At 41.1% G+C, this 12,645-nt stretch overlaps 1 protein-coding gene across 3 annotated transcripts in view; it reads right to left on the minus strand.

Annotated features, from left to right (window-relative positions):
* Positions 1–267: 267 nt before the first annotated feature.
* RDX (radixin) overlaps positions 268–12,645 on the minus strand; it is a 29,531-nt gene continuing 17,153 nt past the window's right edge. For all 3 annotated transcript variants that reach the window (XM_079973820.1, XM_079973819.1, XM_079973821.1), the window contains 8 exons: positions 12,272–12,418; positions 11,895–11,991; positions 11,150–11,313; positions 9,805–9,935; positions 7,047–7,207; positions 6,095–6,187; positions 5,136–5,384; positions 268–2,893 (listed from right to left, as the gene is read on the minus strand). In XM_079973820.1, the coding sequence (XP_079829946.1) occupies positions 2,729–2,893; positions 5,136–5,384; positions 6,095–6,187; positions 7,047–7,207; positions 9,805–9,935; positions 11,150–11,313; positions 11,895–11,991; positions 12,272–12,418 (1,207 nt within the window). In that variant the 3' untranslated portion in view covers positions 268–2,728. The remainder of the gene's footprint in view (positions 2,894–5,135; positions 5,385–6,094; positions 6,188–7,046; positions 7,208–9,804; positions 9,936–11,149; positions 11,314–11,894; positions 11,992–12,271; positions 12,419–12,645) is intronic.

Here is a 12,645-nt window from a genome sequence, read left to right on the forward strand (position 1 = left end):
GCAATTCTGTGCCAGTGATTCCTCTTTTTCGAACCTGCAATCACCCTTTTCCCTTGTATCTGTAGTGAGCAGTTAGTGCCCCCTCCCTCCATAGGAGTGTCATTTCTGCTTACATTTTAAATGAATTCCCATTACAAGATTTGTCATCTGTGTTCCAGACATCCATTAACTAGTCTTAAGCAAATTGTGATTTATTTTTTTCAGCAAACCCTAACAATTTTGCTTGGGAAAGATGAGATTAAATAACAACAATGGATCTCAGAAGAATGAACTGTAGTCTCTTTATTGTTAGCCAATGAATGTTATCCAAAATAATAGGTGTTATTAACTGTAGCTTAATTTTACAACACAAAATATGCTAAGAAGGGGAGGGGGAAGAAGAGGGGAAAGCGTGTTGAAAATTCCTTCACCAAGTTATTTTCTTAATGCCTCTGCATCAATATGTGTTTCCTCAACAGTTGGTGACAACCATCACCATCACTTTGTTCACAGTGAAAAACCTCATTGCAGATGTTAATTCCTGGTTGCTTAGAAAAAAGTCACACAGTTTTATATATGGATTAGATCCATTTTAAACTCTAATCTATACATTGTATATTATGAACAGCAAATCTAACTCGTATTTCCCCCCCTTACACTGATAGTCTGGCATTGTCAATGCACGAACACACATTTCAGGGAAGAGCCATACACTGCATTCCATTTGCTATGGCAAAATATTTTGAACACTTTGGACATATAGGTCTCATGATTTGCTGCATGAAAATGTGCAAGGCATCTGCCCAATTTCTGACTGCAAGCAAAAGTGCCCAGGGCAAACATTTGAGCATGTGCACAGCTTTTGCACACCCGTGCAAGGAAAATCAGCTACCAGTGTGTCTGTGTTCCTTTCATGATGTCCTCTCTCCAAGATCTCCCTTAAATTTAAGGGTGGGGTGGGGGACAACCCTCAAGAAGGTTCGATAAGGAATCCTTATTAAAGGATATTTAATAAAATGGCAATTTTAAAAGGGAAGTGTAAATTTTGAGTGCATAATACCAAAAGGTTAGCTGAACCATCCTCAGGGAAAGCAGGGCTTTCTCCCAACTACTAATTAAAGAGTTATAAAAATGGTGCGTAATTTCATTCATAAACATGGTCCTCAAAAGTCAACATGCCAACTAATCATTCCAAAGAGCATTAGATAAGGGTGATTCAGCAATGGTTCTAAACATACATTCAATATTACCTGACTGTATGCTGAACTTCAGCCTAAATGTTTGTTCATACAACTCATTTGCCCCTGTTCTGCCACAATTCCTGTAACTGGACTCCCTGAAAAGTGCATATATATATATAAATATATATATATATATATGTGCAATTCCCTTGCATCTTCAGTTATCATGGAAGGAACAACCTTGATGTGTAAGTGGGCTCTCAAAGCAAGTACAAGGCAGCATTGTTTTATGCAGATTGCATTAAGAAATGAGCCTCAGAGCAACGTTAATTTAGTACAAAGGAACCCAAGACCAAGAAAACATGCTCAAATGTTTCACACCCTCTCAGTGGATCATATATATACCAGTTCCAGGTTACATTTTTTTTTTAAAAAAAATGGAAGATACATGGTGCAGAATTTTACTCAACAAAAAGGCAGCTGAACACTGTTTGAATACTACAAATCTATGCTGCAATAGAACAAAATATTTAAAGAGTAAAGGCTCCTAGATTTGTGTAGTGTTTAGCTATGCAGAAACCTAGCATAATGCAGTTTGCGTTTCTATATGGTGTTTGAAAGACCAGTCATCATGCATATCGTAGTGAGGTAGGCTATTGTCCCCTCCATGGGACTGATGTTTTCATATGCTCCCTTGCCAGAAAGGTCCAGGTTTCCCACATTGCAATTCATATGACAGCTAACAAAATGCAAGGGAAGGAGAACCCAGAGCAGGGGTGGGGGACCTGAGCCCTCCAGATGTTATTGAACTAAGCAGCTCCCATCTTTCCTAGCCATGCTTGCTGGGGCTGATGAGAGCTGTAGTTCATCTGGAGGGCCAAAGGTTACCTATCCCTGTCTTAAAGAGTGTCTCGTTTTACCTACTTTTATCTGAAGAACTGAAGACTTCAACAAAACAGACCTATTAGCAAAAGACTTTCTACAGGTTAATGTTCCACTTTTTTTTTTTAAGGGGGGAAAAAAAGTATGCTGGAACAGCTACCTGCCATCTAGACCTTTGTGAACAGGCAGGCAAAGAAAACCATCAATGATGACAGGACGTGAAACACCAAAGAACTCCACCTAACAGAAGAAAAACAACACCCCGTAACCCCTGATAAATTAAGCAAGTTCTTGCAAATTCACTAAAATGAAAAAGAAAAGAAAAATCCAAAGTGCACCCATGCCAAAAACTGTGGCCAGTTATAAGGTAAAAGCTAGTGTTCTTTCAAATCATTCCTGTTTAGGTTAACAGCTTTGTCAGTATAAGATGGTGCTATTCCTCCAGAGGACAAAGAATAAAAAAAAAAAACACGTGATATGAGATCATGGAGATGTGGCCACCACCTCTCCCAGAGAGCCAGAGCGGACAGGCTGCCTTATTGTTGAACGGCTTTCATGAAATGAGTTTTAACCACAAACTGGTATAAATGCTTTGGCAAGGTGGGGTGTGTTCCTTTCAGAAAGGCCTGCATTTCTCTGCTGGTGGTTCAAGCTTAATGAAGAACATATATGCAAAGTAACAGCTCTCACATTGCTTCAAATTCATCAATGCGCTGCTTCGTATTGCCTTGCCGGATCTGTCGAAGAGTCTTGTATTTATCGCGGCCGGCTTTAACGTTCTCCGCATGAAGGACATCGTTCTGGGTCTTCTTGGTGTCGTCTCTGGCTTGGGCCAGCTCGGAACTCAGGGCCTGTTGAACCAAAAGCATTGCCGATTTAAACGCTGCCAGTTCTGTCAAGTTCAGCATTTCATTTGCGGTACAATCTTCCAACCAAACAGCCAGAATGTACACATACATAAAACAAAGGGGTATACATGTGCAAAAGGGGAGATGATATATTCTTGCTCCTTTAGTGGACTATTTTCAGTAAATTCAACTTAAAACAAGGTTTGGAATATTTTTTTCTGGAGAACAGTTATCAGTCTCAGATGTATTGCTCCTCAATCACATATTCTTAGAAAGAATTACAATAGAAGGGGACATAACGTGGTACAGAGAAGCAGACATATTGTATTAACTTTTGTGTTCACTGTTTGCCAGATTCACTGCTCAGGCCAACCTATGATACAGCAAAACATAGGCAGGTTAAGATTTTTTTATTTTTTTAAATTACATTTGGTTGGTGTCAGAGCTGCCCCTAGGTCCCAGCTCACAGAGGACCAACGCGAGGCTGTCAAGTACAAAAGTCTTTATTGAAGTTCAGTTTCCATTTCAAAGCCACAGCGTGCAGCTCTACGTCTTAAACCCTAGACCGGCGAAGTCCCGTCTGAATCTCCTCCCCTCTGACACCAGTTTAAGATCCTAGCCCTGCTCCACCTTTTCCGCTGCTTTCTCCTCCTCTGGGTCCTCCTGCCCGCTGGGGCATCCCCCTTTCTGGACTCTTCTGACGCTGAGTCGCTTAACTCCTCCCCCTGCCTCCGGCGGGCTTTAGGACCCGGTTCCCAATCCTCATTCTCTGCTGTCCCGCGCTCCTGTACATTTGAACTTGCCTCTCGCGCCAACCCAGTGACCTTCCTCCTGACCGTTACACTACTTCTGTCACTGCTTCCCTCTTCCGGGATACTGGCCGGATCTGACCTCCCCTCCGTTGTCTGACTCTCCGATGGAGGTGTGGTCAGCCCTGCCTTATCTTCTCTCCCTGGTGGGGAATGCACTGGCCCCGATCCTTGGGACTCTTCCCCCCCACTCTGCTCTGGTGGGGAAGCTGGTCCTGATTTCCAACTACTGCTCTGGGAGTCCCTGCTGCCCCCTTGCTCCTGGGGCGTTCCCCTTGGGAACCCCCTACCCCTGGCCACTGGCGCCTTCTGTGAATCTTCCGATTCGCTGGAGAGGCTCATGGAATCCCTCGGTCCACTGTCCTCTTCTCCTACGCTCCCCTCGGATTCTTCCCCTTCGCTCTCCATCTCCTCTCTTCCCTATGCCTCTGCTCCTGAGCCCCTGACAGTTGGGTTTAGTGAATATTCTGTTAGTGCAAAGATTTCTACTTGCACAACAAAGCATTCCCTCCCCCCATCCTCCTGTGTGCCCCAAAATCTATTCTAGAAGTTCCCCATATCCTCTGCACAAATTTGGGAAGGGAGACTGCAAAGGGAGGAGGGGGGGGAGTCTTGTTACAGAAGTAGAAATCCTTGCTCTGATGGGACACCTTACTTGACTACCCATCATGCTCTACTAAACTAACTTATTTACCTATCAGATGAAGGAATCATCTGCTTCTGTATTGTATGGATTTATCCTTCAGAATGATGATTTGTACAACAGCATTGCCAGGAAACTCACTTACTGGTTCTGATTGCCTTCCAAAGTAAATGGTGTCTCTTCATGCATTATTAAAGGGGCCTAAAGACCGCTGGAAAGGAAGCTCAGCAGAATGGCCCCCTCCAAGAGCTTCAATTAAGATGGAATCTGATCTTAGCTTTCAAAATGCTGTGTTAACTAGCTTAATGCTCAAAATCCAAAGAGAATAAAAGCAACATTTGCGCTCTGTGGTATGAATTTTCTTGCTTGTGTTGGGCATTATGAGCATTTTGTTATTTTCATGTGGGGCTGCAGTACCTAGTTCCAAAACAAAATTTGTAAAGCAGCACAAGAGACAAACCGAACGACACTGTTCTCCCGACTGCATTTTCCAAAATACAGGCCACATCACAAAAATATGTTTCTCTTAATCGGAAGGAGAATGTCTAGATGTGTGGAGGGATATATTATGAATTTTTGCAAAGCAGTATGTACTGTGCCCAGGGCCCACGGAACCAAATGACTTCCTCTGCAAGTTGAGCAGGAACGTCCCCTCACACCCACACCAAGATGGGATCAATAAGAGTCAAAAGCTTTGCAGGGGACTACTGTGCAAAGCAAGGCTGAGCATGCTCAACCAGCAGAGAGCTTTTTGGTTTGTGGCCTGTTATATGCCTCTGTAATCCTTCATTACCTGGAGCTGTTTCTTTACACGTTCATTCTTCTGCGTTTCTGTTACACGCTCTTCCTCGCTCCTGTGATTCACAACGCCATCAGAAGCCAATTCAGCACTGGCCTCTGCATTATTCTCATCCTGTTCATCATGTTCATTTTCCGTGGGAGGAATTACAGGGGGAGGCGGAGGAGGTGGCGGAGGAGGAGCAGACATCACAGTCTTCAGCTCTTCTTTGGTCTTCTCCAGATCTTCTTGGGCTGCAAAGGCCTAAAAGGTAGTAATGAGGATTAGTCAACACTTATGCTCCACAAACAACCAAAATCTCCCAGCCTTATACTTTAATGAGATTGGTGTCAATGAGACTGAACCAACTTAGCCTGTCATTCCTTTAACATGTTTACGGGCCACAGAATATATGCTTAAAATTACTTTGAAAGTCTCAAGAGCAGAACAGAAGTCAACTCAAGCAGCTCCAAACATCTTTCCGACTACGAAGTCAGCTGCAGTCAACTAATACAAAGGAACTGTGATACATCCCTAGACCCCAAGTACTCATTAAAATGATTAGCCCAAACAGCAATTTCAGAAGACTCTTAACAGCTTTCCCTGTCTCTAGGAGAAAAGTAGGATACCTATTTAGGATGAGATTTCAGAAAAACATAAGAAGTAGGTACAGATAAGCTCATGAAGACATTTGTTTCCCCTCCTGGGGTTGGATGAATCTATATTCCATCAAGTCAATCTGCCTTCTAGCCAGAGATAAGTAGAAAGCACAGGACATATGCAAGTCCAAGTATTGCTCTCATCTCACATTGGGGCAAGGAGTATTGTAAGCTTGCAGAAGATTTTAAAAAGCATTTTCCAGCAGAGAATTTGACACCCGATGCTGGGAAATGCCTTGTTCTCAGCTCTGGCATACAGTTCAGAATGCTTTGCCCATTCACAAATCCCAGCTTTAGTACATTAAAAATAATTACTTTGTGCTGCCATTCTGAAGCTTCTTCTTCTTTCTTCTTCTTGGCCTCCTCCAAAAGTGCAATCTTAGCTGTGAATTCTGCAAGTTCTGCTGCCTAGAAAGTAAGAAGAAAAAGTTATTAGCTCTAAGGCAACAACATGTATTGGTCTGCATTAAAGATGAAGCTGTAAAGAAATCTTAGTCACCTTTTCATAAGCTTCGTATAATGAACAGGCAACTGTTCAAAAATGAAATAGCTAGACAAATAAGAAAATAACCAAACTATTAAGCCACTTAATATTCCCTTAATACTGACCAGTTAATTCACCAATAGCAATATAATAAAAATAAATTTTAAAAAATGAGCCTAGTTATCATGTGACTCCAAAACCTAGGGAAAAAAGAGTCATGAGGGCATCCTTTGGAAAAAGTATTTCATAAGGATAGTGCCACCATTTGAATGGTGGTGGTATAAGGAATGTCTGAACTTAATATTAACAAGATGGTAGAATGGATCCAGAGACATGTAATGGAGTTGCTGGAAACAGTTCCTCAGTCCCGTCCCGTCCCCCACAACCTGGTTGGAGAGGTTCCCCTAGGGTCAGGGTACTTTGCCAAAAGTGGTGGGCTATAAGCAAGAGGGGTTGAGGGGATCCCCAAAATCAGAGAGGCAACCTTGGTGAGTGGAGAGAAGTCAGCTTCTACCCACCCTGTTACGTGTGCTTTGGTTTGGATGCAACCTAGTGGATTGTTGACTCAAAATGCAACATACACCTTTCTCTCCCCACAGCACAGTACATAACTATACGGGGAGAGAAAGTACATGCATCTACCTTTTTTGTACTTAGATGACATCATGCAATTATGAACCTGCATGGTTTTCTTAACACCATTTCCTCTTTGGATGCCAGAATTTTAACAAACTCCTTGAAAACGATACATCCTAACATAATCAGGCACATGTAACGTCTTACCAGCTGCTCCTGATTTTTCATTTGGTCAGCAGCCTGTTTCGCCAGAGCAGCTTTTGCCTCTTCTGCAGCTCTCCGATCCTTTTCCAGGCGCTCTGCTTCCTCTTTTGCTTTCTTCCTCTCCTGATCCAGCTCTAGGGCTCTTCTCGTCTGCTCTTCCAATTCTATGCAGAAGTTCAGAAGAGATCAGATGAACTAAAAGGCAGCCAGACTGTGTTACACCGAGTCAACAGAGTGGTACCTCGGGTTAAATACTTAATTCGTTCCGGAGGTCTGTTCTTAACATGAAACTGTTCTTAACCTGAAGCACCACTTTAGCTAATGGGGCCTCCTGTTGCTGCCGCGCCGCTGGAGCACGATTTCTGTTCTCATCCTGAAGCAAAGTTCTTAACCCGAAGTACTATTTCTGGGTTAACGGAGTCTGTAACCTGAAGTGTATGTAACCTGAAGGTACCACTGTAACCCGAGGTACCACTGTAAAACTAAATATTTCCAACACTGAATATTAAAGAGTTCTCTGTTATTTTTCTAAGAGCAAGAATAGGTCTCAATTGCTTTCAATGGAGATTGCCTAGGACAAGGATGGGAAAGCTTTTTGACCCAGTGGGCAGATCTTCATCTTAAACCCCATGGATCAGCTCTGAGAGGCAGTTTGCAGCAGAGTTTGGGGGAGGTAGTAACCAAGCAGGAATGAATTCCCCAGCCATAAACCAGTGAAGAGAGGAGTTCAATCCTTATTTCTGCCAAGTTCAACAGACCTAGGATTATATATCTTCCAACTTGTTTTACACTGCAACTCATACACAGAATTATAGAATCATCAAATTGTAAAGTTGGAAGGTACCCCGGGGGTAATCTAGTCCAACCCCCTGCAATGCAAGAATCTCAACTAAAACATACATGTAAAATGGCCATCCAACACATCAGATTATAATCTCATGTCAATTTTACACTGTACAGTGGTACCTCTACTTGCGTTCACCTTCGGTTACGTATCCTTCAGGATATGTACACAGCAAACCTGGAAGTATTCTTCCAGGTTTCACTGCGCACACATGCGCAGAAGCGGAACCTCCGGTTGCAGAAAAAAAAGCAATACTTTACTGCCCAGACTGCAAAAAGAACTGGCTCTCATACAAATCCACTAACGGTCAAAACTGTTCACATTTTTCTCAGGAGGAATTATAAAAGCATCAGGTAGAAAAGCCAAAGAAAGCTCAAATGCAAGCCAGTTTCCCAAATACATGGCAGCAGTGATAGCTGAGTAGGCATACAAACCATAGCAGTAAGGACAAAAGCTCAGAGAACATGCTTTGCACACAAGAAGGTCCCTGGGTCAATCCCAGGCAAATGAAGCAGATGATAAGGCCTCTTTCTGGGATATCGGAGTGCCATTATCAGTCAAAATACAGAGTACTAAGCTAAATGAACAGTTAGTCTGGCGTGAAAAATGTTGCTTCTCATATTTCTGTCAAGGTTTTCAAAAACACTTCCCATTCTCAGGCATCTGTGTCTAATTTTAAAGGCCCTAGAAGTGCACATGCTTCTGGAAAAAAGCTTTAAGATATTTGAGGTTTTTCTCATTTACATTTTTTGGGGAGATTTAAGTTTTTTGTAATCTTCCCAAGTGTTCTGACTTGCACTGTGCAAAGTATAAGCCTTAGGCACTCAGATCCCCTCCCTGATCTGGTTTGGGCACATCCATAGTATGCATTTGGCTTTTGTGGGTGAGTTCTTTGGGTTCCCAGGTGCATTCACTACATCATTTATTTGTTGCAGCAAACTGCAGTTCTCACAGAGCACCCAGTGTGGGAATTACTGCCTTCAGTGTCTTAATGCAAACTATTAAAAGAGATGAAAGAACATTAAAATGTTAGGAACTGCAAGAAGTCACTCCATTCAATAGCTGTGCTATGATTCAGAAAGTCAAGCACAAAAAGAGTAATTGGCTGCACTAGAGAAATCTATGCAAAATCCTGCAAAAGCTATTATGTTTAATGATATAAAGACTTTAACCTTAAAGAGCAGAAACACGTCTGAAGTAAATCCAATTTAACTGTACTTTTCTAGCAGACTGTAAAATAGAGCGCCTCACTATGGAAGTGGGTTTATATCTATTACATTTTTTGCATGCTTCTTCCCTTCATTTCCTTTATCTGTTTTTCCTGACAGAGCCAACAGCTAGTTCTGAAACTAAAGCTTACTGCACACCTAGTGGCAGAATATAAATGATTTACCACTACATAACTGAATTTGATTTTAATCTAAGCTGCTATTTCTTATAAAGTGACGGTCCGCAATAAGGTTTAGACACTGCAAATTTGTACTCTTCACAATGTCACATAAGGTCTGTGTGCCACTGTCCATAAATTGCACTCAAGCAAAAAGGAACAAAAGGAAAACGGGACACAACAATGTACAGGTAACTCGCAACTTACGTTCACTTAAGTTGCATGCATTCAGCTTTATGTGCTTGCCAGTGGTTTTTTTTTGGGGGGGGGGGGGCAGACATCCAGGAAAAAAAGACTTTGGCAATCCCACCCACCATTGAACCCAATGTGTCTTGACTATACATGGTTTTGGCTTCATAAAATCACGTATTTTGAGAGTTGCCTGAAGTTTAAAATACGATGCAAGTTAAATTAGTTAAACTAGCTGCTAACTTCCTTACATGATGTGATAAGCAATGTAACATAATAAACCTAACAGACACACAAACTTAATATTTACTGAAGGAAATAGATGTGATGAACATGCTCACCTTTTTGGGCCTTCATTGTCTGTTCTTCAATTTGTCGTAGCCGTTCCATCAACTCTTCCTTTTCACGCTCTATTCTTTCCTTCTCTTTTTCTGCTATTTCCCTTTTCCTTTTCTCATTTTCTAGTTGTGCCCTAAATTAAATAAATGCCAGCATCAACATAGCAGAGGAGGAAGTGATTTTCATTCTGAGTTTACAGTGGATCCATCAAAATCCATTTACCCAAACATGCCAAATTTATTCTCACAATAAAAGTCACAACATGATAGGCTAGGTGGAAGCCCTGCAGCAATAATAATAATAAAAATAAAAGGTTTGTTCTGGCAGATGATCTCAAAGTTGTATCCTAAGTGTCTAAAAAAAAAAGGTGAAAGCTGGAATGAAACAAAATAGGCAAACAATCTAGCTAAAGATCAGCATCAAGTAGGGGAAGATGGTGCTTCTAAACTGCAGGCTTCTCATGAGCCTCTGGTTGGCCCACTGTGAGTACATAATGCTGGACTAGAGGAGTCACTGTGACTAGAGGAGTCACAGGGTGCTTATGTTCTACACGTCAATCAAGTACCTACAAAACTTCAATCTATCAGGTAGTAACCCATAGGATAACACAATATTAGGTACTTCACAAAACAATTTAAAAGACAACAAACAAACTGACCCAAAACTGTGAAGCTTAAGTATCTGCTCCTCACCTCTACCTAGACTCTTTGCACACTGGCAGTATATAGTAGCTAACTCATGGTAACATCCAAGTGGCAATTATATATTTGTCTGCATTCACTAACAGCAGCTGCAGTGTTACTATTTAGTTTACTTAGTGCAAATCTTCTGAAATCACTGTGGAAACATGTGGTAAACATGCCAGTACATGCCGCTTGTTTTTCCCCAAAGCATCAGTACTCTAGCAGAGTCCAATTAAGCAGGCAGCCTGCTGTCAGTGCACTTTGCTGGAGGACAAATCCAATTGTGACACAAAGCTGGATAAGGACATGAGCTTTCCTAGACATTACCCAGGGCTAAAGAAAACCAGGGGTTTTGACAAACACCCTTTCTTTCTCTATATATAATTCATGAAACCAATTTGTCATTGCTTAGAACTGGTGTGCATCCATGTGTAAGGTACGATACCAAGACAACAACAGTTTCCACTACTGGCACTGATTTAATAGGAGTAATATCTGTTTTTAGAGAATTCTGTCCATGAGGGCAAAAATAGAACTTAATACTTTTTCCTCCTTAAGTCTGCCTCTAGGTCACATGTACTAGAGTGTTTTTGTTTGTCTGTCTGAAGTTATGAATGACAAAAGAATTCCAACTACTGTTCATACCCAGTTGTCAACATCATACCTCTCCATCTGTTTTTGGTGTTTTTCTTCCCTAGCCTGGGCCTTCATCTGTTGAACTTCAATTGTATCTGGCTTTCTCCTCCTCATGTACAGCTCGTGATTTCCCATACACAGTGCCAATATCCGCTTATTAATTCTCAGACGTGGTGCATAAAACACAAAATCCTAATAAAAAAATTAAGTTATATTGAAATCCAATTTATGTTCTAGGAACACATGCTTGTTAGGAATATGGACACTCTTAGCTTCTTTTTAATGAGATTCTAACTTCTTAAATAGATAGCGTAACACTTTCACTTCCAATGAAGCAATCTTTGGGACTAGTCATTAGCTGTTCCAGAACCGATCAATAAATTACTTGGAATTAGGTGTGATCAGTGAAAGAACTGACACCAAAGCATTAAGAATGATTAAATCCCAACGAAAGAGGGAAAAACTCTAAAAGGTTCTTTGAACTTGGTGACTGTAACAGGCTGGCAGAGGAAACTCAAACAGGATTTTGAAAGTTATGTGCTTTGAAGGCAGGGAAAAGAAAATTCCAGGCATGGATTAGCTCCAACCCTACAGCGAACAATTAAACAATGTAAGTGAGAAATTCCAACACAAATATTAGCAAAAATTACATTAGTTAAGCAAGAAACTACTCTCCAAACTTTGGAGAGTTAAGAGCTAGAGAGGAAGGGGTTACAGATGTGTCCTATATTGATAGTTCAGGTCTAAAAAAGGAATTAAAAATATTTACTCACAGGAGCCTTTTTGTCGATGGGCTTTATCACAAACTTTTTGTCATTAAATGAAATATTTCTGATTTCACTCCAAGGAAAGCCGATCTTGGGAGTCAACCTTTAGCAAACACAAAAGAATCCTTAGTCACACACACTTTGTGAACAACCACAGTAAAACAAACTTAAGTTATAGGGTGAAAGGACAGTGTGCAATTTTATCTACCTCTGTCCAACAGGCAGGACCACTCATTTAACAGGTTTTTCTCTACCCACAATAACATCTACAGCTCAGTTTCCGAAGAGCACACAATTAAAAACAATGTACATCGAACTCTATTAAGGAGGATGATCCATGAACAGTTATTCAGGAATACTGAAACAGTTTTAATATTACTTACTTATCATCATGTTCATAAATATTTAAACCCAAAGCATCAACACCAAGCCATAATTCAGTTCCCTTTTTGTTCTTTATTTCAAAATAGTTGACTCCATACATTTCCAAATCTTGTGCAATTTTGAGGTACTCCATCATAGAATCCTCCCTGATCAATGAAAAGATTATAATTGAAAACCAGATAAAATGCAAACTTCTATAGTCACTGTATAGGCAGAAGTAGTAAGGATCATGCGCCGAATCTTACCAATTGTATCCTTAACTAGGTCTGAAGTGGGTTAACTGTGCACTTTCATCCATTGATTCCAATCGGATTTACAGCCCAATTCTATACATTATAATTTGGATGTCCCACCAATTTCAATGGGACATACC

This window comes from Podarcis cretensis, assembly GCF_951804945.1.
Source record: "Podarcis cretensis genome assembly, chromosome: 4".
Lineage (NCBI taxonomy): Eukaryota > Metazoa > Chordata > Lepidosauria > Squamata > Lacertidae > Podarcis > Podarcis cretensis.